The following is a 24,349-nucleotide window of genomic DNA, read 5'->3' on the forward strand; positions in this document are numbered from 1 at the left end:
AATGAACGTAAGCTGTTTTGGAGAAAGTACTGCACATTGATAAGCCTGCATGGCTGCTGTTAGGCTGATGAAAGCAATGCTTTAGATTATGGATTGAGAAGTGTGTGTTTGCAGAGTGTCCAAAGCTGTAGTGAAGTGGAGGTATTCTTTCAAACGAAACCAGAGCTACTCCAGAGCCAAGCAAGTATGATGAGAATCAGACTCCTTTTCTCCCATGCATCTTACTGGCTGATGGGATTATTTCACACTAAGTCCTGTCTGTTCACACAAGGACACAGAAACCTCCCTAGGGTTCATGTGGAACTAGCATTTGGCAACCTGCAATAGTTTCTGTTCCCCATGCTGAGGTATATTCTGCATGCACCTCGCTGGTGGTCATGGGCTTCTTTCCCACAGATGTGACATTTTGATGATTCTGTTTATGTGATAGTATGCCTTGGGCCAAAATTTAGCAATATAGATAGCAAACAATATGAAGTTTTTTCTCTCTAGCTAGGTTCTTGGATTGCACTCTATTCTCTAAATGCTTCATAAGTTTTGTAGAAATAAATAGTGTGGAAGTGGTTGTCTGGCCTTTCCCTTTTGGTGGAGGAAAGTATGTACTTGTCCATATTATTATTGTGAGTTTAAAATGCAACTGTTAGAATGAGCAAGCCACTCCATAGGGAAACAAGCAGTGCTAATGCTTAACCTAGTTCACAGCTCATTAGTATGCCTCTGATATCATCTGTGGTGTGAGCCTGAGCCCTGTGCCTGCAGTTCACCCTGTGCAGACCTTTCAGCGACTTTCAGTGGTGAGACCCAGTGGAGTGTGTTGCTTTGATGTAGCTCAAAAGAACTGTACTAGACTTGCTGTCCCTCTTCTGGAGTGGGGAGTTTTCTTGAATGTGCCTGAAACTTCACAGTGCCTATAGGTTGAACGTATCAAATCCATAAATATCTCTTGGGCTAGTAGTACTGTGATATCTGAGACCATAATTACAGCTCTGGGCCCATGGATATCTCAGGCACACGTGAACAAAATACTGTGGCAGGCTGCCAGCGTTGCAGTGAGCTGATTCTATCAGACCTCCTTGCATATCCTAAAGCAGACTTTGCCTTCAGCTTCATGACGCTGAAAGTGATTCTGGAGCTGTGCTTTTCCTCTGGTACTTGCCCAGAGCTGGGTACAGTTCTTTCCTCTTCCTCTGGTTTCTCCATGCCAATGCACTTCACACAGTCTTTTTTGCCCTTGCATTCATTCCACGTGAAAACTAATCTTTTGGTTTGCAAAGGGAAACACTGAACAAAACAAGAAAGAGCAGATCCAGAGGGAAAGACAGCAGTGATATTAAGCTGAGCCTATAGCATTCTGTATTTCTGCTGAAGCATAGCTCAGCTGCAGTGCTTGACTATGAGCCTTCTTACTTGACAGGAGCACAGGTCTGAGGGCCTTCATACACTGCAAATTTACCTAGTCTTGGACAAACATTTACAGAGATGCTTGTGCCAAATAACTTTGTGCTGATCAGTAAGAAAATAGTGTTCAGTAACCATTCTGTGTCTCTTCTAAATGGTTTCGGCTCAGTGGCAACTGAGTGGGCTTTATATTCATAAAGTAGGTCACTGCTAGGAGATACTAAAACACTAAAAAAAAAAAGAGTATCTCAAATTACAAAGGTCCTTATCCTTCCATTCCTGCTGAAGTAGAACTTTTCCAACTCCTAGTCTTCCAGGACAAACAGAGGTGCCAAGTAGAAATTTTTAGGCTCCAGAGCATAACTAGGTTAATTGCATTGCAAATATACTTTAAAATAAAAAATGTAGCTATGTAAAAAACCACTTTGTTTTTGGAGTTTCCTAGATCTCTTTGTATGTATTGCTACTTATGCACAATGACATAAGCATTTTTCATTTTTGTTTCTTATATTCTATTATAATAATGAAAAAATGTCCTGAGTTGCCCGGCATCTGGGTTTTTTTTTCCTAAATTTTAAAGGAAATATGCTCAGCCTGCAAGAGAAAATCCTTAATACATAGTTAGAAAGGTCACCAGTTTACGTTCTGCTTTGCGTATCCTTGGTTTGTGCAAGCCCAGTTCCAGCTTTGGTGGAGTTTGGGCTGACTTAGCATCCTTGCTCCTTCTGAGTGAGTCAGTATCTCTGGGGTCCCAAAGCCAGCCAGCACCAGGCACAATGATTTGGGACAGATGAATCTGATTTTTGGGTCCATGCACACTAGAACAAATTCTCTGCATGGAGTTTCTTCCTGTATATTTTCTGAGCTTGTTGTAGACACGGCCATCAGGGGTACTTGTTATACATGCTTTTTGTTGCAAGGAGAGACAAGAGAGAACAGAATCATGGAATGGCTTGGGTTGAAAGGGACTTTGAAGACCATCTAGTTCCAGCCTACCTGCCATGGGCAGGGACGCCTTCCACTAGACCAGGTTGTTCATAGTCCTATCCAACCTGGCCTTCCAAGGATGAGACATCCACAGCTTCTCTAGGCAATCTGTTCTGGTGTCGCACTACCTCTCTGAGGAAAGAATTTATTCCTAACACCTAATGTAAATCTCCCCTCTTCTAGTTTAAAACCATTCCACTTGTTCAATCGCTATCTGTCTGTGTAAAAATTACTTTGCCTTTTTTTATAGGCTTCATTTAGCTACTGGAATGCCATGCTGATGTGTTCCTGGAGCCTTCCCCTCTCCAGATGGAACAATCCCAGCTCTCTCAGCCTCTCTTTGGAGGAGAGTTATTCCAGCCCTCTGATCATCTTTGTTGCCCTTTTCTAGACATGCTCTAAACAGGACCATGTGCTTCCTGTGCTGAGGACCCCAGGGCTGGATTCAGAATTCCAGGTGGGGTCTCAGCAGATTAGAGGGCAGATCCCTTCCCTTGATCTCCTGCCCACTTTGCTTTTGGTGCAGCCAAGGGTGTGGTTGGCATTTTGGACTGCAAGCACTGATACTTTTGACTCATGTCAAAGTTTTCATCCACGAGAACCACCAAGTCCTTTTTGGCAGAGCAGCTCTCAGTAAGTGCTTCTCACATTCTGTACCCATGTCTGGGATTGCCCTGACCCAGGTGCAGCACTCTGTGCTTGAATTTGCTGAACCATTTAGTTCTTACGCACCCACTTCTGTAGTTTGCCCAGATGCTGGTTAGGAGACAGAATACAGAATCACTTTTTATTAGAAGGAAAAATTACCATTTTACTGTCATGTTCGTGCTTCTGCCCTTTAATTGAGACTGTCAGCATTTGTGTCTATTGCAAGCTTTTCTGCCTTTTGATTTGTTGTAAAAATGAGGAGAAGATGGAAAGTATAAGACATGAGACATTATTCAAGGAGTGGACGTTGTCTGGGTATCTGACAGAGGCTTTGATGATATTCATGTTTGGTTATACAAACTGTTGAATTTTCAGATAGACAGGAACAAAACTTGCAGATCTGAAAACATTTATGTGTTCTATATATTTGCAAAGAGGAAAAATCATGGGAACAGAAGAGCTGTATCCATTTCAGGGACTGAAACGATTCCTTCGAGGCTACCTCTGCTTACACTCTTATATACTGTATGTTGCTGTGGTGTAGGGGAGATTTCTTTGCACATGTGTATGTATAGCTGCGCGTAGTTCAAAATTACACACTCTAAATCCCTACGTACATAGAAGGAAAAACACATTTCATGACAACTAGCATCCAGGCTAATCCTTTGCATGCAAAGAAAATTCCAGAATTAAGTAGAAGCAGTGACACACAGGCTGGCACTGGTTATATCTGAGCAGTAGATGGGAGAGTTCATATGTTCTGCCTGTGATTAATTTTTGAAGAATTCTGATGGAGGTGGGGATGTGATGAAGGAAAACAAGCCAGTCTTCCCCCCCCTTCAAAAAAAAAGATTGTTACGAATCTGTAGTCACTGGGGAAATGGAGCTGATCCTGTGGGCTGTTTACCATTGCAGTCACTGGAGCATTTTTCACAGCAGTGGGCGCTCTGCCAACCACTGACACTAGAACTCTTCCCCATGGGGTTTACCCATTTTAGGGCTAAGATAACATCCACAGGGCCAGCAATAACTTGCTTGCTGAAATTTTGCACAACGAAGACGACGCAATCTTGCACCCTCTTGACCTCTCCACAGTTGCCCTGATGGTTTCAGTGGTGGGGATTCTTCATCACAGTTTCCACAGAAAATCTATGGGAAAGGCAATCATGCCCTTTGCCAGGAGTGAAATAGAAGCCACATACGTGTACATAATTTAGACGGTACTACTATGAGGACATGTATTTTTAGGATTGGTCAATGTTTTTGTTGCAAATACTCAACAGTGTGCATGGCTTGAGCAATTTCAACCCCCTTGATAACTTTGCTTATCACATTTTGGGAGGATGAACCAACAAATTAAGGAAATATACACTTGTGAAGAGTAGAAAAAAGTCAAGAATTCTTGTCTTTTCTCCAAATTCCGCAACAATGAGGACAAAGTGCCTATTTTGCCTATGGGCATTAGTTGTCATGGTCACAATTAAAAGACCAGCTAGCAGAAAGTTTCTAGAAAGATTTCTGTAAGACTGCCCTCCTATCATGTAACAAGTCTATGAGTTCTTTTCAGTTCTATTTACTCATTTTTCTGAGAGTTTGGGAGGTGGGGCAGCTTCTTTCAAAGATAAGATCCCAGTTGCTTATCTTTGCACACATAGTGCACAGGTCCATTGAAAAACACTCCTTTGGAAACACTCGCCTTGGCAGGACTTGGACTGCATGGCTAAGATCATGTAGAGACTGAGTTGTTACCAGATGTTGAGGCACTTGAGGCTGAAATCTTGTATGTTTGCTGTTCTCCCTTGTAATTATTTCTGCAATTAATGTTGAAATTTGGAATAGAAGTGAGGGAGTGATGAATGCAAACCTCTTACTGCATTTGATGGACACCCCGGTTTATTACATGTCTTACACTAACATCTGGATTTCTAAGTAGTTGCATCGAGCCCCTGAGAAACTAACTGTGTTCCCTGTGTTTGGCACAGTACAAGCAAAAATTTTCCTGTGAATGCTTGGAGCCTGAAGCACAGAGACAGAAAGGGGATGTGGAAAATAGAGTGGGAGAGGACAGGGCAGCAGTGAGACAACGTTGTGTGATAGTGTCATCAGTCAAACAGCTTTTTTACTCAGGTTTAAGCAAATGTCATATTTGTCTGACACTTAATAAAATGCAGAGCACAATAGATAATGTGTGTTAAAAATGTTTATTTATAAAAATGGGAACATACAGTTGTTTTAAAAATCCATGGCTGTTAGTCAAGAGTGTAAGTTTGCTATTCCAGCATAGTTTGCATCTTCTGTTTAGTAGCATGTACTTGAGGCCTGTCAGAGGTTAGAGCTGCCCCAAATTCAAAGCCTGGGCATGTGGGGCTCCTCCACACTGGAGGACTAGGCAGTATGGAAGGAATTGCCTGCTGCAGAATTCCTCCCAGGATCTCTCTCCCAGCATGCTGGGCTCTTACCTTTTCCCATGCATGGGCTGGGAAAGAGAGAGATGAAATGGGAATACTGAGAGTACAAGCAGAGAGATGCTAAGTCAAGGGATTGTTACTGGTGTTTACTTCACCTTTTTGCCTCTGCAGCTCTGCCAAAGCTGGAACTTGTCCTTTCCTCATCTCCAGTTGCCTTTGGGAGGACTTGTTGAGGAGCTGGCAGAGGAGTGGTTTAGGGATACGCTCCAACTTATTTAATTACCAGTCATGAGAAGCAGTAGTAATAGTTACTTCAGTAGATGTGTTTAGTTTCAAAACAGCCTCATGTCCGGGTCCAAACCTCTACTATTTTTCTTGCCAAATTTCAGCACAGTCAGTAGCTGTTCATGTTGTTTTCTTAATGGCAAAGACTTATGTTAGAGATAGTGACTTCCCCAAGGTCTAATCCTCAGATTTGACTCCCAGTTTTTGATTCACTGACTGTCCCTGTAGCTAAGACTTGAAAGTTACCACTGGGTAAGATTTCTAAATCATTGAGGTACATTTGGATCAAGGACAGTTTTCAATGTTTTAATTGTTATTGGTTACTTCAAATAACATATTTACTGTATAATAATGAACAGTGTATTTGACTGTAAGATAGGGGCAGATTAAAATATTATATATATTAGATTTGTTCACGAGGAGCAGTCATACAAAAATCGTTATGGGAGGAAAATCAACTTATTCTGTTATTTCTGTTGATGTAAATCTAAAGTTGTTAAAAGTGCTTTTCAATGTTTGCAGTGAAAAAAGTCTATAGGACCATATTCTTGCAAGTTTGCACTTTCTGTGGCTTAACAAAACTACATCACAGAGATGTTAAAGGTATCATCTTATTGCAAGCACTGAAAGAAAAATTCTCAGATCATCCCTTCTAAAAATAAACACATGGTAATTTTTTTTCCCAATAGATGGCTTTCAGTACATTTTGCAGAATTCAGTGGAGGATCAGGTTCATTGTTCCTGTCAGTTGAGTTGTTCCTTGGCTTCTGGCAAACTCTCCATTCTCTTTTTGACACCAAGAAGTTTCTTGCTGGCCCTTTGGAGGCCTGGCTTTGTGTCACATCTCTATTTGCATTGACCTGCTTGCCTTGCAGTCAGGACACTGCTTGCTCCAGACACATCTTTGGCAGTCTCCAGCCAGGGGACCCCAAGAGCCCAATTAGTTTCTTGTTAGAAGAAGAGTGCAAACTGCAATCATGAAGCTGGTCCCTCCGTTTTCCACTACTTTTCCACTGCTTTCACTTTAACTATGTGTGTTTACAAGTATCTCCTAAAATCCTTTATGTTATAACAGGCCAGTGTTGCAAATACCTTCTGAACACACCCTATTGAAACTGTAAACATTCCAGCTCAGGGATTTAGCATATCCCAAGGTTTTGTTATCTGATTAACAAAAATAAACATTTTTTTTTCTGTGTCAAAGGCAAATTGTTACATCTGACTTTCTATTCCTGTTTCAGCTGAGACAGCTAGCCAAGTTATAAACCCATTTGACCTCCCAAAAGGTCAATTCCTTTTACTTAGTAAATGCCACAGTTATGAAAAGCCTTCATGTGGTCTGAAAGAATGATCTATCCTTTGTCATTTTGAAGAATGTGTTTTTATTTAATAGTGGTATATTACCTATTGTCAACAGGATGTTAAAAGTAAAGTACACCAAACTAGTTTGGGTGGAAATTCCTTGTAGCTTAGCATTAACATATGTTTCATAGAGTCATTAAGAACAGAGGATGTTATTTAGAAAAGCTTTAGATTTTAATCTCAGACCTGGTAACCAGTACTTGGAATTCCACTTGGTATAATTCTGTTGTTTGAATATGTTTTGGAAATACTTGGAAATGTTTCATACCAAAACACTCTAGTTCTCTTGTCTGACTGCATTTTGTTTCACTGCATTTTGTGCTGATCAACTCTGCTGAGCGCTGTGACCAGGATGAACCATATGCAGGACCAGGAGGTCGCCGTAAGCCTGTGCCTGGGGCCAACACCATCCCACTGCTCAGGCACAGTAAGCCTGATACATCTGGGTCACCCCGAGATGGATACCCACAGGCCTGCCCAGCACTCACATCCAGTAGATGTGGTGCAAGAAGCTGTGACTTTCCAGCCCGCCAGTGTTGATAGAGCCGTGTCCTGAGCTGTGATATGTACTAGTTTCAAGCACAGAACTGAGTGAAAGTGGTGGCTTCTGCAATGTGGTCTGACATCATCCCATGCAGAATGGCTTGCTCCCATCTTCATGGATTCAATGAGTATTGCCATTGTGTGGCTCCTGTCAGTATTGGAAAAAGTTAAATACCATGTTTTGATTATGCATTTCAGTTTAATAACAGGCTGAATTATTTCTCTTGTAGTTGTCATGTTTTTAAGTGATCCAAAAGTGCTTTTCCTAGCTCCCTTCAGCTGTGAATAGCAGCATTTATTTCACCATTATCTTGTTGATTCCCTGTTCTTGAGCTCTCCTGCTTTTTAAGAGTGGAAGGGGGGAAAGTCCACTTTTTTTCCCTCTTGCCTGTTCTCAAGCAGTATTGCAAGGAAATCTATAAAGGATTCCCACTTGAAGAGTCACATCTGTTTCAAAAAAAAAATATATTCTGCTATATTCAGTTAATATTCACAGTCTTGCAACCCCACCTCCCTGAGGACATATTGACATAGGGTCACAAGAAGTTGCTGTGAAGAACTGGTGTTCTAAATTTTCAAAGTTATTCATACCTTACAGTATTACAGTACAGTAGAGAACTTATCCAACAAGTATATTCTCAAAGCCTTGTGGAGAATGATATATATGTATCCTAGTGGTGTTTTGGTTTATTAGAATGTTTTGGAATGATTGGGTGCATGTGATATTTGGGAAGCTATTCAATGTGTATTTTAAATATCTTAAAGTGCTGGTATAAAAATTCCTGGCAGAAATCCGGATCATATTCTGAATTATTATAGTCAGTCTAGTCAGTCCTTTAACTTTTTTTTTTTCCTTTCCTTTTCTTTTTGTGCAAGAGGCTTTCCACTCACTGCATTCCTTTCAAATTATTTGATATATTAATTTTTTAGTTGCTAGCATGATAGGAAAATACTCCATATAGCTTCTGCTTCTTGAAGAGCAGCTCAAGGTTTTGTTTTTTTTTTTTCCCAGGCATTCCAATGAAAACAAGTGAGAGAAATTGCCTTTGGTGTGTTCTCATGTACCTGCACATTTACTTAGGCTGCTTGTCCTTTAAACAGGTTTTCTGGTAATAAAAATTTTACAGTGTAGAAAGCTGTCATGAAATATTATACACCTGACTTTTCTTAAGCCTCACTCAAAGAGAACAGATATTCAAATACTTTTATTCTCTCTAATGCTTCAGTTTGGTAGCATATTATGGTAATCCAGAAATAGGTTCTCCTTGTACATGCATGTAATCAACTGCTTGCTGTTTTAAGGCTCAGATGCAATACAGTAATTCTGAATATATTAAAAATGTGTTTAAAATGAGACCTTCTATTTGTGGATCTGGTAGCTTTTTTCGAGACCATGATTTCAGAAAATCTAAGTACTTCTTTAACTTCTTAATAACCTCATTGCAATAAAGCAGAACATTCAGGCTTTGATACACAGGAGCACTTAAACATATGATTAAATGTCATTCTTGAAGATGAAGGCTTTTTAAAATTGTGGCTTAAATCATATGTTTTGAAGCCTGACTGGATCACTGCTTGATAAGTAATGCTGTATGGACTGGATAGGTAGCTCTGTGTAGGCAGTGCACATCATAAGGAGAAATTAATGCACCATGGGTTAGTGGTCTGTCTGTAAGACCACGGAAGTTCCAGTGCACTTGACTCAAACTAATTCTCTGAGTAGACTTGCTGAGATTAAAAAGTCTGTCTTAGTAATGAATTTTGAATGACATTGTTTTGAGAGAGTTGGGATAGCTAAGGACTTATAACCAAAACTCGTAATGATGGTGTTTCACTGAGATTGATAGAAATGTGGGTTTCTGACAGCTGTCTTCACGAGTCCTAATTTCATAGCTCAGTTTACATCTTGCAATTTGACCCCATTATCTTAATACCACTCTGTTACATGTTTTTTCAATCTTTCTGTAATTACTCTTTTTTCCCCAAGGACCTGATTTTTAGCATTGGTTTTGAACACTCATATTTTTCAGGTAGTTTTCTTTTTCTATTTTACTTTTTAAGGAAGGAACCTTAGTTACAGGAAACAACAGAATTCTGAGTGAACAATGTCAAACCAGGTTTTTGTATGGCACTGAAGTAATTTCATAATGGGTGGATTACGGGAAAAATCTGTAGGGCATGAAAAAGAATTACTTGCAGTGCTTGCAAATGTTTCTCCAAGAGAGAAAAATAAATACCTGGTACACTAAATAGGAGTGTAGCACACATGCTGTGAGTTTGTTTTGATGCTTTTTTTTTTTTTTTTTTTTTTTTTTTTTTTTTTTTTTTGTAAAAGGGGGTAGTGCTGTGCTAGGTGTTAGACCCACATGTATCCTTATACCTCTTTTCAATCTCACCATGTTTATGCAAGTCCATGTGCTGGGTGCTGGTTTATGGGTGTACTAGGGCAGAGGGTCTTCTCAGGTCTCACCCTACACACAGGATGGGCATGCCAGCCCACAGGGGAACACATTAAGGACCCTTTTTGTTCCATTAATGTTTCCTGGAGCAATGTGTCTCATACCTGTACATTTCTTGGCTTCCTTCTAATTGCAGGTAAAAGCATACAGCTTGACTAACTTCAGCAGAATTGTTTGTAAGCACAGACTTGAAGTAGCTTCTCCAAGCTACTTCTTTTGCAATTGGATGCAACATGTGAAAAATGAAAGTGTAACATGTGGTGATGAACATACTCCATCCATTCTCCTCCAGCTTCAGTGCAGGAGGCTTTAGTGATTCTGTGTGATGTTTCTAAGTGGTGAAAGTCACATTCAGACACATTTTTTAGCTGAATACACTGACTTGGTTTCAGGCACACTGACAAAGTCCTGATGTTGCAGCTCGGGAGACTGCCTGGTTTGTTTTCTCTATCGCATATACAGAGTAACTTCAGTTCTTTGGTGGTACTCATGGTTTGAGGCAGCTGGGCAGGCTCAAGTGAGCCTTTGTGTGACTGTAACAAGGAAGTTACCTTAAAATTCCTGCTTGTAGGGAAAGTTTCAGCAGTAGGGTGCATCGATTTTTGATACCTCTATGGAGCTGAGATAGCTTGTCCTTGGATGTCTCCCAGACACCCACCCAGCTGCTCTCTCAACCCCATCACAGGGAATTAGTAGTTTCCACTTCGGGATGCTAATGCCAGGATTTGCAATGGGTACCTGTCTAGAAGCAAGCATTGCAGATACTTGCTGTTAGGAAGTAATTTTCAAGGTTAGACATCAGACACTGTGGTGTCAGGAGGCCCTGAAGGCAGACAAGTTCTGCATTCTTTCCTCCAGTGCTTTTCTTCTGTTTTTCGTATTTCACTCAAAATCTCCATGCTTTCGTGTTAGTGTTTCTGCTTGTACTTGCCCTTCTCAACCCTTTCTGCTTTGAGCACACTCTAATGTTTTCTTGCTTATGGGCGATGTTGAGATGTTCCAGTGCTACAAGAAAACACAAAGCTTTGTCACCTCCCAGAGACAAAGCGAAAGTCTCTGCCGGCAGATGAGTGGAACAGAAATGTTGACAGGTCTGAGGACTTGGCGAGCTGTGGTCCTGGTGACTGTGCAATTTACGCCTAACAGGGCTGACCCTCCCTAGCTCGCTCGCATTTGTTCAGACTTTTTTGTCCTGCCTCGTCCTGTGGCATCAGCACCATCAGGGTCACAGCCAGGGAAGTATGAGTGTACTTATGAGCTGAGCAGCATACAATTTGAGGAAAGATGTCCAATTTCCTGGAAATCCTGTGCAATGTGAAAGGAATATGATTTGCGTGTGTGTATGTGGCTGATAGAAGTAGACAAAAAAAAGTGGATCTTCAGAGTTCCTGAGTGTTCATGCATGCCGGGGCCAGTTTGACCCTTCCTTGCCATGATTCACGCTAGTGCAGGATTCAGACCAGTATATTTCTCTGGGTTAGAATGCTCTCAAGAAGTGTTTATCCATATTCCACAACGTCTCATGGAGTCTATGCTGCTGTTCAGTGGAGTTTTTTTTGTGGAGTTGCGGTGCTGCACTACAGTTTCTGTGGCACATTTCTTGCTTTGTTTGAGATGCTTTCCTAAACAGTGTTTTTTTTTAAGCATGAAAGCAAGGTTGTATTTGCATGAGTGTCCATTGTTTTTCAGAAACTTTCCATTTACTCTAATTTCCGATTGCTTTTGTTCATATAACTAAACATGGAATGGTGTTTTACTTTTTGTTCCTAACTCATTCTTCAGTGAGTCCCTCTTCTCATGCACAACACATACACCCAAGATGCTTAATATTCAATCTGACCTATTGGCAACTCACTTGTAATTACAATAGGAATTTTAATCCTCTGTAAAGATGACTGATGGATGTGTAATTAAGTAATGACAGTCTGTGGAATAAGCGTAGCAAAGTGAAAGCCATAAAAATTCAGAGCAGCTGAGGTGGAACTTCATGGCTTCCCTGCAGCATCTGGAAAAGTCAGTTCTGCCAGGCTCATAAAGTTGAGGAGATAGTTGGAGATCTTGAGAGAGGACAACACATTTTGAAGTGTTAGGAAAGAACAGGAGGACTAGAGGCTGGGAAGTGGAGGAAGAGATTGTTACCACCATCTGATCTGATGATGAGAATGAATCTCTCCTGCTGACCTGATCTCAGAGCCCAGCTGCTGTTTCATGGGGCTACCCTTCTTCGTAACCCTGAGCTCTTCCCCAGCATGTGTCCCTTGGCAGCAGTAGCAGAAGTCCCAGTTCTAATGGGCAGATGCAGGGACCAGTGGGCTGGGTTGCTGTGGGAGAAGGAGCAGGCCACGTATCTCCTCTCCCTTTGGCAGGCAGGTGTTCAGCGCTAGCTGGATGGCTTTGCCTGTGCTAGCCTGACCCAGAGAGCTGCTTGTGGACAAGCTGGCCTCTCAGGGACCGTGGGAGGAGTGCTCTTCCTGGTAGCCACAATGTTTCCTTCAAGGGCTGAGCAGCTGTCACTGTGTTCTCCGTGTTCAGCTGAGCAGGTGTCTCCGTGTTCTCTGATCCTGTTCGCTTCGTTTGATGAACTCTGATGGAGTTGATGAGGCTGCGGTGAGCTGAGCCAGCCTGCGCTGTCTGGGGCTGGATCCTCTGATGTGCCAGGCTTGAATGGTGTCTGCTGGCATTTTCCACAGCATGCTGTGCCTGTTCTAGGGAGAACCTCAGTTGTACTCTGGCATCTTGGTGTGAGGGAAGGGTGAATGTGTGCAGGGACAGGGAGCAAAACTGAATTTAACCTACAGTCTTCAGGGACAAGGGTTATCATCAATGACAATGAGATATCATAATGAATCCCTAAAGCCATCACACTGTGGCATTAGGTTGCTACTAGTGCAGAGCGGTGTATCAGGAGCCTGCTCTTCACTGTCACACTGAGAGCTGGATTTAGGCCATCTAAAATTAGCCTCTAGCTCTAAACCTCAATCATACACCTGAATCTTCCTGCAGCTGCCTTAATGCTGCCTGCATGCAGGGTCATAACCCTTTTAGTTATAAGAAGAACACTGACTTTTGAAACAGCTGTATCCATTTTATATCCATTCCCACATCCTGAAATATTCCTACCTGTTCTTTTGTGCGTTCATCCTTTTAGCGTCGTTGTCTTTTACTGTGTAAATGAAGAGATTTCAAATCAGTGCAGAGTGAGGGTGAGTAGCTCACCTGTACAGATACAGCTGCTGTTGAAAAGCAACCTAAGTAAATGTGTTACAATTCTCTTCAATACTGAGATAACGTCTAGCATGTAGGTTTAAATAACAGGTAGTTCTTGATCTGCCATAGCGTTTCCAGTGACTCAGTGTTCCCCTCCACCCCACTGCAGTAATTACAAAAGATTGTTGCAGTTCCTGACTCACAGGGAGGCTTCCTTCTAAGGCTTCTGGCCATGCTGGAGCTCCAGCTCTGCAGCTTTATGGAGCAAATTGTGAGGGGCATCATGGTAGCAGGCCCAAGGACTGCAACAAGAATAGTGTGGGAATAGCGTATGTTGTGAACTAGTGATAGCAAGCCATAAAAAGAGAGTTTGCTTTGGATTTGTGGTTAGGAATTTGGTTGCCAGAATCTTGGCCATGATGTTCATATCTCTTACAACTGTGTACTTACATGAAAGACATTCCAAGGTACAAATCTGATGGCTTCTCTGACAGGCTAGGCTAGGAGGCTACCAAGTGTAAAAATTAAAAAGGGGTAAGTGTTCTCTGACCCAGATTTGTTGTGATTTTGTGGCTTTTGAAGAGAAAGTGTCTTCCTGCAGATTATGGGAGCAGAGGCCATGAGGCTTTGGGGACAGGACTGGGGATGGGCTCAGCTGTGAGTAAGGTTATGAGGTGGGAGCTGCAGGGAAAGGTTCCACAAACTCCATGAGCCCCATCATTCTCCCCTAGAGAGGAATTCAGCAGGCACTGCAAGTCAGTACATCACATATGCATTGATGGTCTGCAGCTGTGTTGGGCACTCTGACAGCCACAGAATGGCAGCAGGGACGTGCTGCCAAATGTGACCTGACAGCCCTGCCCAGAGGGTGCTCAGGGTTGTGGGGGAGGCCAGCAGAAGAGGACCAAAGGGCTCAGGTCTCTGGTTTCCCTCATGAGCTGTCAGATCTGACAGGCACATCGATAGGTCTTGATTGGTTTCATGTTCATGCAGCCTTCATTTGTGATGCAGCTCTTCAGATTTAGTAGAGCTGCACTCTTGGTGCTGCTGCAAGCAGCTGTGCACAGCTGGCCATCAGGTCTCTGCTTGTAAAATATGCGTGAAGGCCATCAGCAAAGTGTATTCAGAAGGAGGCCTGTGGAAGTTGGGCCAAGTTTCTTAGAGGTGGGGATAGATTTTTCTTGTGCCTTAAGTACTGTAGCGAACCTCACTGTCTGTGCTAAGGTGAGTAAAATCTGCAAATAGGCTTTGCATTGTTTCAGCTTAAGCACAAGGATATTCTCTTTAATTCCTTTTTCAGCGTTACTGTGTAAGAATGAGGATCTTGTGATTTTTTTATGATTATGGTGCAGTGTTTTCAAATGCTTAGGCCAGAAAGCATTACATGCAGGCATGGCATTTCCATCTGCTGCTCATCAAAGAAGAGAAATTTCATCCCCAAGCACTGCTGTGATGTGTAGTGAAAACATGGCTCTGGTGAGCATCTCTCTGTCAAAGTGCTAGGGCACTTGGTTCTCAAACATCAGTTAAATGCCTTGGAGATCTATGAAATAAATAGAAGAGCTGGATGCCAGGAAGTGGGATGCACAAAAGCTACTTTTTGGCATCATTAAGGCAATGCAAAAAAGAGGACTGCACATTAAATGCTCCTACTCATTTGGTTTTATGCTCCAGCCCTGTGTGAAGTAGCACATGCAAGCTGAAGCTCTTTCCTGGGTTTAGATGCTTTCACCATCCCTCTTGCAATAGAGAGCCAGCTTACTATCTCAGTGACAGCTCATGGAGAAGGTGGAGTTCATGGTACCCACCACCAACATTACAGACTAAATGTTTGAAGTGCTTGCCTAGAAAGCGGGAATCTGTTCTTGTCTTGCCCTGCCTAGGGGAGTTTCCAAGCCACCAGCTGGAATAGAAAGTGGGAGTGGAGACATTCACTGGAACTGTGTGGGTGCAGTGAAAACTGAAGGATTCCATTTGGGTGGGAGGAGTATGAGTCTGAAACTCATTTGAAAAGGCAGAGTTGTATATCTATGTATGTATAATGCCCCGTCACTGTGAGTTTTGTTTTGTGTTTGTTTTTTTCTTTATTTTGATGTTAAGCAGCCTGACTGAGGTGCTTTGTGCCAGCAAGGTGAATGTTCTCAGAGAACCCAGACAGTTCAGGTCTATTGAGGAGGTGTGCTCTCTTTGTAAATTTTGAATGGCCTGAAGTTGAGACTGGCTCCAAGATACTGAGTAGTACATTTGGGTGTGCAGGTACTTTTACAGATCTGAGATGTAAATTCTCAGAGCAATGGAAGTGACTGCATAGCTTGTACGAAGTTTCAGCTCCTTTTCATTTTTCAAATTTCTCTTTTTAGGCTGAGTTGCATCATTAATGACTGAATGGGCTCTGCTGGGAAGGATTGTCCTCACACCATGACAGCTGATGAGTCAGAAGCTGTAGAGTTAGCTCTGGAGCCTCTCCTCACGTGCAAGCTATGTCTCTGTGAATATTTCCTGGATAAGATGACCACTCTTCAGGAATGCAGCTGCATCTTTTGTACAGCGGTAAGATCTGTCAGTGCCTTTACATTACCAAAGCAGGATAATGGAAGATGGGCAGAACTGTGAGATGGGATAGCTTGTCTTGTACAAGAAGCATGTATTGCCCATGCTGATACAGGATGCTTTTCTGAAGAGCATTTGGTGTTAGCTTGTCTGGCCTTATTTGAAAGCTTTCTCTTGTCATTTTACTTTTGATAATTTGTAATTAACATATGTTCCCATAGCAAGTACTAGGAAAACCCGGGAACAAAAGGGAAAAAGATACAGTTTAAGGGTGTTGGAGAACATACACAGTTTGCATGCAATCTCAGTGTTTACTTTTTTCTGAAGCAAAACCTTGAAATATCATAGGATAGCTGTGAGCATTTGTTTCCCTGCTATCCTTTTCTGAGTTCTCAGGGACCTTTAAAGTCTTCTATGTACCTTTTAAGGGCAATCAGAAAACCTAAACGAAAATGGCCTTTTGAACCTTTGCCTCTGTGCTGCAGACATGTTACTCAGGTCATGCATTGCCTGTAGTAGTCAGTAATGACTTTTTGGCCTGCAAATTCAGATCAAATAAAGCTGGTGGAAATGGTAGAGGGAGAGGTTGAATGAGCTGATAAAAGCCCTACAGATAGTAGTACTCTTCTGGTCTCTTTGTCAGCATGGGGAAAAAATGGACCTTGTTTCTCTGGTAATAGTGACTTTGATGTACCTCACTAATGGCAACCAACCTACCTGACCTGAAAACAGGTCAGAAGTCACTGGAGGATGTTGATGTGGTGTATTTTTGTTGTTTGTTTTTCATTTGTTTGCTTGCTTTGTTTAGGGTATTTGGTTTTCTAAACTCTAGAATAAATGTACTTGATTTTATTTTTAAAAAACAAATTGTGGATAAGCATCAAGCAAGTATGTTTAGGTTTTACCCTTGATTGTTTAAATTAATGAAGAAATTCGATATTTGTGAAGCCAGTGAGGGTGAGAATATCTTCACTTATGCTGAATTCAGGGTAGCTTAAACAGGATGAGAATCTAGCTGTGTATTTCAAGAAACTAGGATAAGATTAATTAATATGCATTTCAACCTGAACTTTATTAATTTTGTTTTCCATGCTGAGTTGGATGAAGCATTTCTGTATTTTAATTTGTAACAAAAGTTTGAAGAACACATAACCTAAAAGGTAGATGTGAAGATACTGCTTTAAACACAAAAAACCCAGAAAACTGGAGAAGTTGATACTTTTACAGTGGTACCACTCCTGTCCAAGAACTCAGTGTCTCTAATTTAGTATTGTTAATGGTACATGAACCTCAGTGCTAGCTGGGTAGAGTAACCCTTAGGGAAGCTGAGGACTGTGTCAGGCAGAGCTGGTCTCTGCACTCCAGCAGGACACTGGCCAAAGGGAGAGGCCAGGGATGGCTGGGCAGGTTGCTGTGCCTACATGTCCCCTGTTGGTGCCACAGCTGCCATCACATCCATACACTCCTTCCCTGCACAGCACCAGGAAGAGTGTCTACTGTGAGCTTGGTGCTCCAGTGCTGTGACAGTGACATGGAGGGTGCATTCACAGTTGTTTGGCATCTGCGCAAACTTCGCTGACTTTGAACCAAGAGCCAGCCATGAGTGAGCCTGAATGTAGCTGGGAGAAGCCTTTAGACACGCTCTATTTATTTCATTGGGCATAATATGTCTCAGTTGTGTTTGTGCTCCCAAATCCAGCGTTTGTCTGACTGTTGCTTGTGTCCCAACGTCCTCCCGATGGATGTGTCTGGGCTGATGCATGCCCAGGCATGTAGATCTTGCATCCTGTAACAAAAAGGACTCTGGAAACTTTTAACCTGGCTGCATGGCTCTCTGTCTCGAAGCCAGAGCAATTTCTGGGAGGCCATATGAGTTGCACTTTTGGGCAGCCTCCAAAAAGTATTGTCAGGAGTAGCTTCACATGGTGTGCTGGGACTTGCATGGCAGATTGCTTGGGACACAGCCTGCAGCACCTCTACTGGCGTGCCATACCCTAAATTTTCTCTCACCCATGCCAGGGCATTTAGATACCTTCACACTACACTTAAGAAAGATTTTGGGGTAAGAATATCCACTGTGAGCTATGGGGTTGAGCACCAATCAATTTTGCAGTTTTTCAGTGAGCAATGCTCTCAGCTTGTATAGCTTATCCTTCTGTCACTCAGGGTAATTTTCTAGATCCAGGAGTGGTATTAAACCTGAAATAGAAAAGGGCTTGACACAGACATAATAGGTTCTGCTCCAATAAGGTGAAAATTTTGTTAATTATTTGTTCTGTTACATGTGAAGTCTTCATTTTTTTTTCTTCCTAACTGTAATGGTGATGCTGCAATGATGATTGTTTTTCACAGTATTTATGTCTGTGGAAATAACTGGAAATTGTTACTACTTAGATATCTGTGGAGGTGAGATTATATTTCCTTTCCATTTGTAGCCTGTGAAACCAAGGCATTCAAATTACTTAGAATTGTATACAACTATTTTTTTTCAGCCTAGAAACTCTTGCAATAAACAAAATACCCCATAAAAGCTGAGTTCTAGCCAAAGGAATAAACTGTGCTTTAGGATGTGTATGTTTGCATTTTGGTGGAATGTTGCTAGTAGGGCAGGAGTTTTTCAAATAACTGTAAACATTTTTACTTTCTCTGTTCTCAGCAGAAAAAACAGATGGCTTGCAGAACATACTTGCCATCTTACTTGGTAGCTCAGCCAGGTTTGAAGAGGCATTAGCCTTGTATTTTTCAACATGTGTTGCACTTGGCATAAGATTCCACTGCAGTGTGAGATAAAGCACACATTTACACATCCCAAGAGTTTGGAAATGGCTGTAGTGTACCTAATGACTTGGTTTCATTGTGTTGGATTTAGATTAGTTTTGAATGAAAGACTGATCCCTGAAGAGGGTTGGGAAGGGATGTGAGATATGTTTTATCTGTGAAAGTTTCAGAGGTCTGAACTTTACTTTATTCAGTTCATTTCCTGTATCTCTAAAACCTCTGCAGAATGCCATGCTGTGGTGCACACTTTTACATATGGATATTCAGCAATATCTGTACTGCTCAAGCTGCACTATTTTATGCTCCCTTTGTCACCTTTACTTGTCCTTTTCCTGAAAGGGGAGGGGAGTCTTATCTGTTCCTGATACTGCTCATCTTGTTCCTTGACTTCCCACTCATCCTTGTATATTTGGGGGGGGGGGGGGGGGGGTGATGTCCTTCTTATTAGCAGGCCCTTACATTTACCTTTTGTTGCAATTTTCTCTTCCTTGGATGTGCAACTACTCAGGTTTTTGCCCCTGCGGTGGTCATGGTGCTCACATATGCATGTGAAATAATTATACACTGTGTCTGTCCACACCATTATAGTGTGGACCATTATACACCATTAAAAAATACAGTAATTTAGTGCACTTTAGTGTATCTGAGTCCAAAGCAAACTAATATTAATTACGTCTTGATTGATTCACTTACAGAATAATACTTTGAATATTATACTTATTTCTAATAAAAGTTTCTAAATGTTTGCTCTTTTCCTTCCTTCTTTGCCCAGAGAGCTCTTGCAGTGCCTCACTCAGGTAAGACTCAGGAGTGCTCTGGTGGGGCCGTGCCAGGAATGGACAGGCCACCCCCCCTCCACTTTGCCTTTGCACATCACGCTGGGTGTTGCCCAGGCTTTGGTGCTCATTAGACAGTCCTGAAAGTGTGCATCTAGGAGACTCCTGCCTTTTCAAAACATGACTGAAACTGGGAAAGCAGCAGGGAGAGACAGTGAGTGGTGTAATCATGTGCATCTCGCATCTTCTGGGTAGAATTGCCCTGGTGTCTGGCACAGCTCACCCTACCCTTTGGAAGCCCTAGAGAGGAGTGTGGGACTAGCAGTAACACTGGAAATGCCAAGGGCCCTGTGAAAGACTCGGTGTGAGTCTGTAGCCTGTAAGCAGTTGTGGAGGAGAGGTCTAGCAGGTGGGATGGTGCCAGTGGTGACAGGAGGGAACCAGTGCGCTGCTGTTGCAGAAATGTGGTCTTAGGGGTCAGTAAAAAACCCAGCAACTTCTTTTCCCTGCACACGAATTCTTTCTGGTTTTGTCTTTCCTCTTTTCTTCCCTCCTCTTAAGCATTTCAGGCCCCCAATGAGAGCCAGGTGAGCAATAAATGGGATTGTTGCTATTTATGTCAAGCAGCAGCTTATGTCCATCTGTCTTGTGTGTTATTTACTGACACAGAATTTGAGATGTCAAAGATGTGTAACAAACTGAAAACAGAAGATACTTCCAAGTATTTTATTCTGTGTTGTTGGCACAGGTTTATGCAGAACTAGCATGATTCACCCTTTTTTTTTTTTTTCCTAAGCAAATTCTTTGTTGAGTCTTGTACTTCTGAGAAGTGTGTGAAGCAACTGGGTTACAAAATGTGCAAAACAAATACCATGGTGATCTACCTGTTTATAATTTTGGTGCACACAATGCAGTCCAAATTAGATTAAACTTCATGCAGCCTTAGGAGAAGAAGTAGTCAGCATGCAAGCCCCGGTAGCTTCTGTGCTCACTTGTGCTTCTACAAGGAGGCGGTGTTCCAAAGGCAATTGGAGAACAAGATTATCTGCGGTAGCTATGTATGACAGCAAGGCTAGGGCTAGGCATGAGCTCCAAAGGCTCCTTTGCTGCTGTGGGTGGTATGGTGCCATGGGTAGCCACCTGCCTGGGCCCTGAGGGGCCTTCAGCCTTGGAAAGAGGCTGCTGACAGCTGCTTTTACTAGGGGAGAAGAAGAAACTCTTAGAGAAGTAAGAGTTTCTCTGTTGGTACTTCATCAACAGGATGCTCTAAGGCTCCTCTGCTTTCCTTAATCTTTTCAAGAACAGCTGTGCATTGTCCTGCCTCCTTTGGGTGGCTGAATAGTGACATTTGGCCCTTAGTGCTGCGAAGTTTCAGATTGTTTATGGAGGGGAGCGCTGGGAAAATGGAAAAACATAAGCAGAAGAGTCTGAGAGCAGAGAGTAGACCAAGTAGATCAAGGACAAGGAGAAGGCAGATGGCAAAAAGAATGGGATACCTGCAAAGTGAAACAACTGTGTATCGATAACCCACTGAAATAATACTTATTAAAACTTCAGAGTAAGGGAATATTTGCCATCATCTAGCCAACACTGTGTTTTACTATCACTTCTATTTCTTTGTCCTCATTTTCAAGAAGGGGTTTGTTCTCTTTTTCTCCTCATCCTATGAGACACCTTCTCACAACTGCACCAGAACACTCACTACCTTCTCCTCTTCCTAAATATACCTTGTGCTGCAATGCCCCACTTACTTTATATAAAGCTCATCTCAGGTTGTTCTCCATTTGGAAGTGTTGACATTTGGGATTCTTTTTTTCCCAGCTCGACATTTGAAATGTTTCAGAATAATTTTTTTTCAAGTTTTGAAAAAGAGAATTCTTACACCTGGTAACATTGGCACCGAACACAGAGCACTTCTGTAGTAATTTAGATCGTTTAAGAACTTCTTGCATGTATTTCACTGCAGAGTAACACCAAAGGCAGATTTGGGTTACCAAAAGAGTACAGATGTACCCATTAACTTTTGAGAGATACTACAATTCAGGAAGAGGGACTGCATGTTTCTGAAGTCAGTAGAGTTGGCAGCCTCTGGATGATGGCCAAGGGAAGATGGGAGGAAGAGGGAACTGATGTTTTAATGACACTATTGCATTGATGCAATGGGTGTTATCTCCATTTAACCAATGAAGAAATTGATGTGAAGTAAGTTGTCAATGCCTTGAAGTGCCACAATAACTGAGCTAGACTCTGACATAAGCCTCATGCTCGTGTCTGTTTTGTAGCTGTTGGTAAGACCGGGTTTGGCCTGACACGATTTTTGGCAAGAGAAATTATATTTGCAACTGGTTCAGTTTTGTGAAGGATGAGTTTCTCTGTTCCTGTTCTCTGGTCCTTTTCTGTTTTGTGGTACCACTTCATGGCAACAATTACCAGGAACCTTTCCTACTTTTTATGAAAGGCTGCCAGGATGTTTTGGGCCATGAGTAAATTGGTTTCAGGCTGTATTTCTGAGCAGAATTTAGCATCACTGGTAGATATTTTGAGACGATGCTGATGACGATATATTTCTCAGGTACATTTGAAGGATCCCATAAAAAACAGGCCTGTGGAATAAGAGGAGGCAATTATGTTTTGGTCCATTGTCATATTTGCTTGGTGTTTTCACTTGGTCATGACAAAATTAAATTCTTGTTAGTGATGTTACTCCTTCCCTCATACTGAGCCATGAACTGACTGTATGTTCTTTGAAGCTACAGGGGCATTTTTTCACTTTTTTTCAAGCATCTTTCTTGATAAGGCTCTTATGTGGCCTGATCTTCTATCCATTTGCTCTTCTATCCATTCATTTATCACTGTATCTGGTCCTTAGCAGTTAAAATAGAGATTGGGCAATATGCATATTTCATTGGAATTTTGTTTCTCACTTTAAACTGTGCCTATCATAAGATTATTTGTAGCAAATTAAGAGATTTCTATTTTTGTCCAAAAACTTAAATTGGAAGAGCCTCACTTTTTTTTCCAAGTGAAGTGCAAGTGCCTCCAAGCTAATTGCCAATACCCTTGTTTCATCTAGTTTTAAGACTTTCTGAGAGATACTTGAGGAGTTTGAGTACCACACATTGAAAGTGACTGATCCATTTTGGTGATTGAATGTGTGCAAGTGCAGATGTCACGGCAATGATGAATGTATTAATAGACATTATATAAATCTGCCATAAACACTGTAAGTACTGTCTAGGGGGTGTATTTATCTTAGTACATGTTTGATTAGATACTGGGTAGATCAAGGTGGTTAAATTTAGAGTTTTGACGTGAACTGTCTCACCAAAATTAGTAATACTAGATTGTGTACGCACTAAAGAACAGGTAACATTTATAAAGTATAAGAAATAAAGGAATGTTGTGTCTTACTGAATAAAAAGTACATAACCATGGCCCAGAACTAAAATAAAAACTGAATGTCTATCTGTTCATCTGTTCTGAATCATGAGACACTCTGGAATGTCAACTGAAAAGTTGTGTTCTCTCCATGTACAGTATTTCCATGCCCTGCCCCCAAACCTGGAGTTTGTAAAAAAGCCTAGGCTAAACAAAACCTGAACCCTAAACAAACAGTATTGAGATCATCTCCGGAAGATTTAACATTGTAAATAATTCCTGTGGATTTTAAGAGGAAGACCTGAGTTTTTATTCTTTTTTTTTTTTTTTTTTTTAAATGGAAATTGTCTTCAAGTTACATGTTGGGAGGAAAGACCTTGTTTTGGCAAGATGCCTTCAATCGTTTTGTGCATTTTCACATGTAATATAGATCATGGACTAGTACTGTCTGGGAAATACTGTAGATCTGTTCTTCACCTTTCAATAACTGAATTAAAGACAAATACCCATGCTTATCCTGTACCAACTGCTACACAGTGGCTGGCAGCAGTATCGGTGACATTTGACAGGAAAATAAGCCAGTGTTTTCTGTTTCTTTTTTCTTTCTAGCCTACCCTCCATGTATATTAATAAAGATACCTGTTCAGTTTTGTCATATTACATATGGGGTTTCTTTTATGCTTCTGTATCCAAACTAATGAGGCTGCATTTTGGGAGCTGAACAGCTGCAGGCAGGTTGGAGAGGAGCAAGGCAATGGAACATGTCCAGGTACTTGAAAAGCAGTATGTGGGAATGATTGAGATCCATCTTTTGTCTTTGATACATAAATTGTCTGAAAGTGGATTTGAACAGAAACTTTGGATTTCACAGTGAAAGGGATATAGTGCCTTTGTCACATCATTACCTAGCAACCTAACACTGAAGTTACACTTTGAACTCATTTTTATGTTAAAATGCAGAACTGTTATGATCCCTTTGCAGAGTAAATACATAACCAAACAGACATCTTTTTCTTGGTAAGTACATTAAAAATAGCCTCTGTACAATATACTTTGGGGAAAAAAAAGTTGACGTTAGAGCAGCATGTGGAAGTGTTGAAATGAAAAATCTATGAATAGTCTGAACAGAATTTTCTTTCTTAGGCTCAAAGCTGACCATAGAAAACACTTGTGTTTATTATTGAAGAAGGAATCTTTTACATTACTAGTTTGTGCATTCCCTGATTAGGCTTTTCAGTGTATTTTTAAAGATTACTCTGTAATGTTTCAATGTACTCTTTCAACAAACCCCTAGCTCCTGGAGGGGAATATGTACTTGGGAAATTTGTAAGAATTTGCCTAAATCATAATCTTTCCTACAAGTCTTGCAAGATAAAAAGAAAAAGAAATGCATATATGTTGCATGATAATTTGATCCAGGTACTTTATAGGCCTTAACTTCCTAGATACTCATGAGTAGCATTTTGTGAGGCAAGTAACTGGATATTGGATATTGATCTTATTAAACAGAGGAAGGTGATGGCCTGAAAGACAAAACCAGCATAAGAGGAAAAAATCTTGCCCCAAAACG

The 24,349-nt window shown here is 41.4% G+C and overlaps 1 protein-coding gene and 1 long non-coding RNA gene across 11 annotated transcripts in view; both read left to right on the top strand.

Annotated features, from left to right (window-relative positions):
• Positions 1-24,349, top strand: part of RNF144B (ring finger protein 144B) — an 89,082-nt gene that overhangs the window by 44,113 nt on the left and 20,620 nt on the right. For 9 of the 10 annotated variants that reach the window (XM_068199933.1, XM_068199905.1, XM_068199942.1 and 6 more), the window contains one exon: positions 15,658-15,847. In XM_068199933.1, the coding sequence (XP_068056034.1) occupies positions 15,683-15,847 (165 nt within the window). In that variant the 5' untranslated portion in view covers positions 15,658-15,682. Of the gene's footprint in view, positions 1-6,967; positions 7,013-15,657; positions 15,848-24,349 lie in introns of all 10 variants that reach the window. The other variant, XM_068199918.1, reaches the window with a different exon arrangement.
• On the top strand, positions 19,079-22,868 carry LOC137479481 (uncharacterized). The gene is made up of 2 exons (XR_011002281.1): positions 19,079-19,422; positions 21,368-22,868. It is a non-coding gene; the product is annotated as an uncharacterized lncRNA (long non-coding RNA).

Source organism: Anomalospiza imberbis, chromosome 1, assembly GCF_031753505.1.
Source record: "Anomalospiza imberbis isolate Cuckoo-Finch-1a 21T00152 chromosome 1, ASM3175350v1, whole genome shotgun sequence".
NCBI classification, from domain to species: domain Eukaryota; kingdom Metazoa; phylum Chordata; class Aves; order Passeriformes; family Viduidae; genus Anomalospiza; species Anomalospiza imberbis.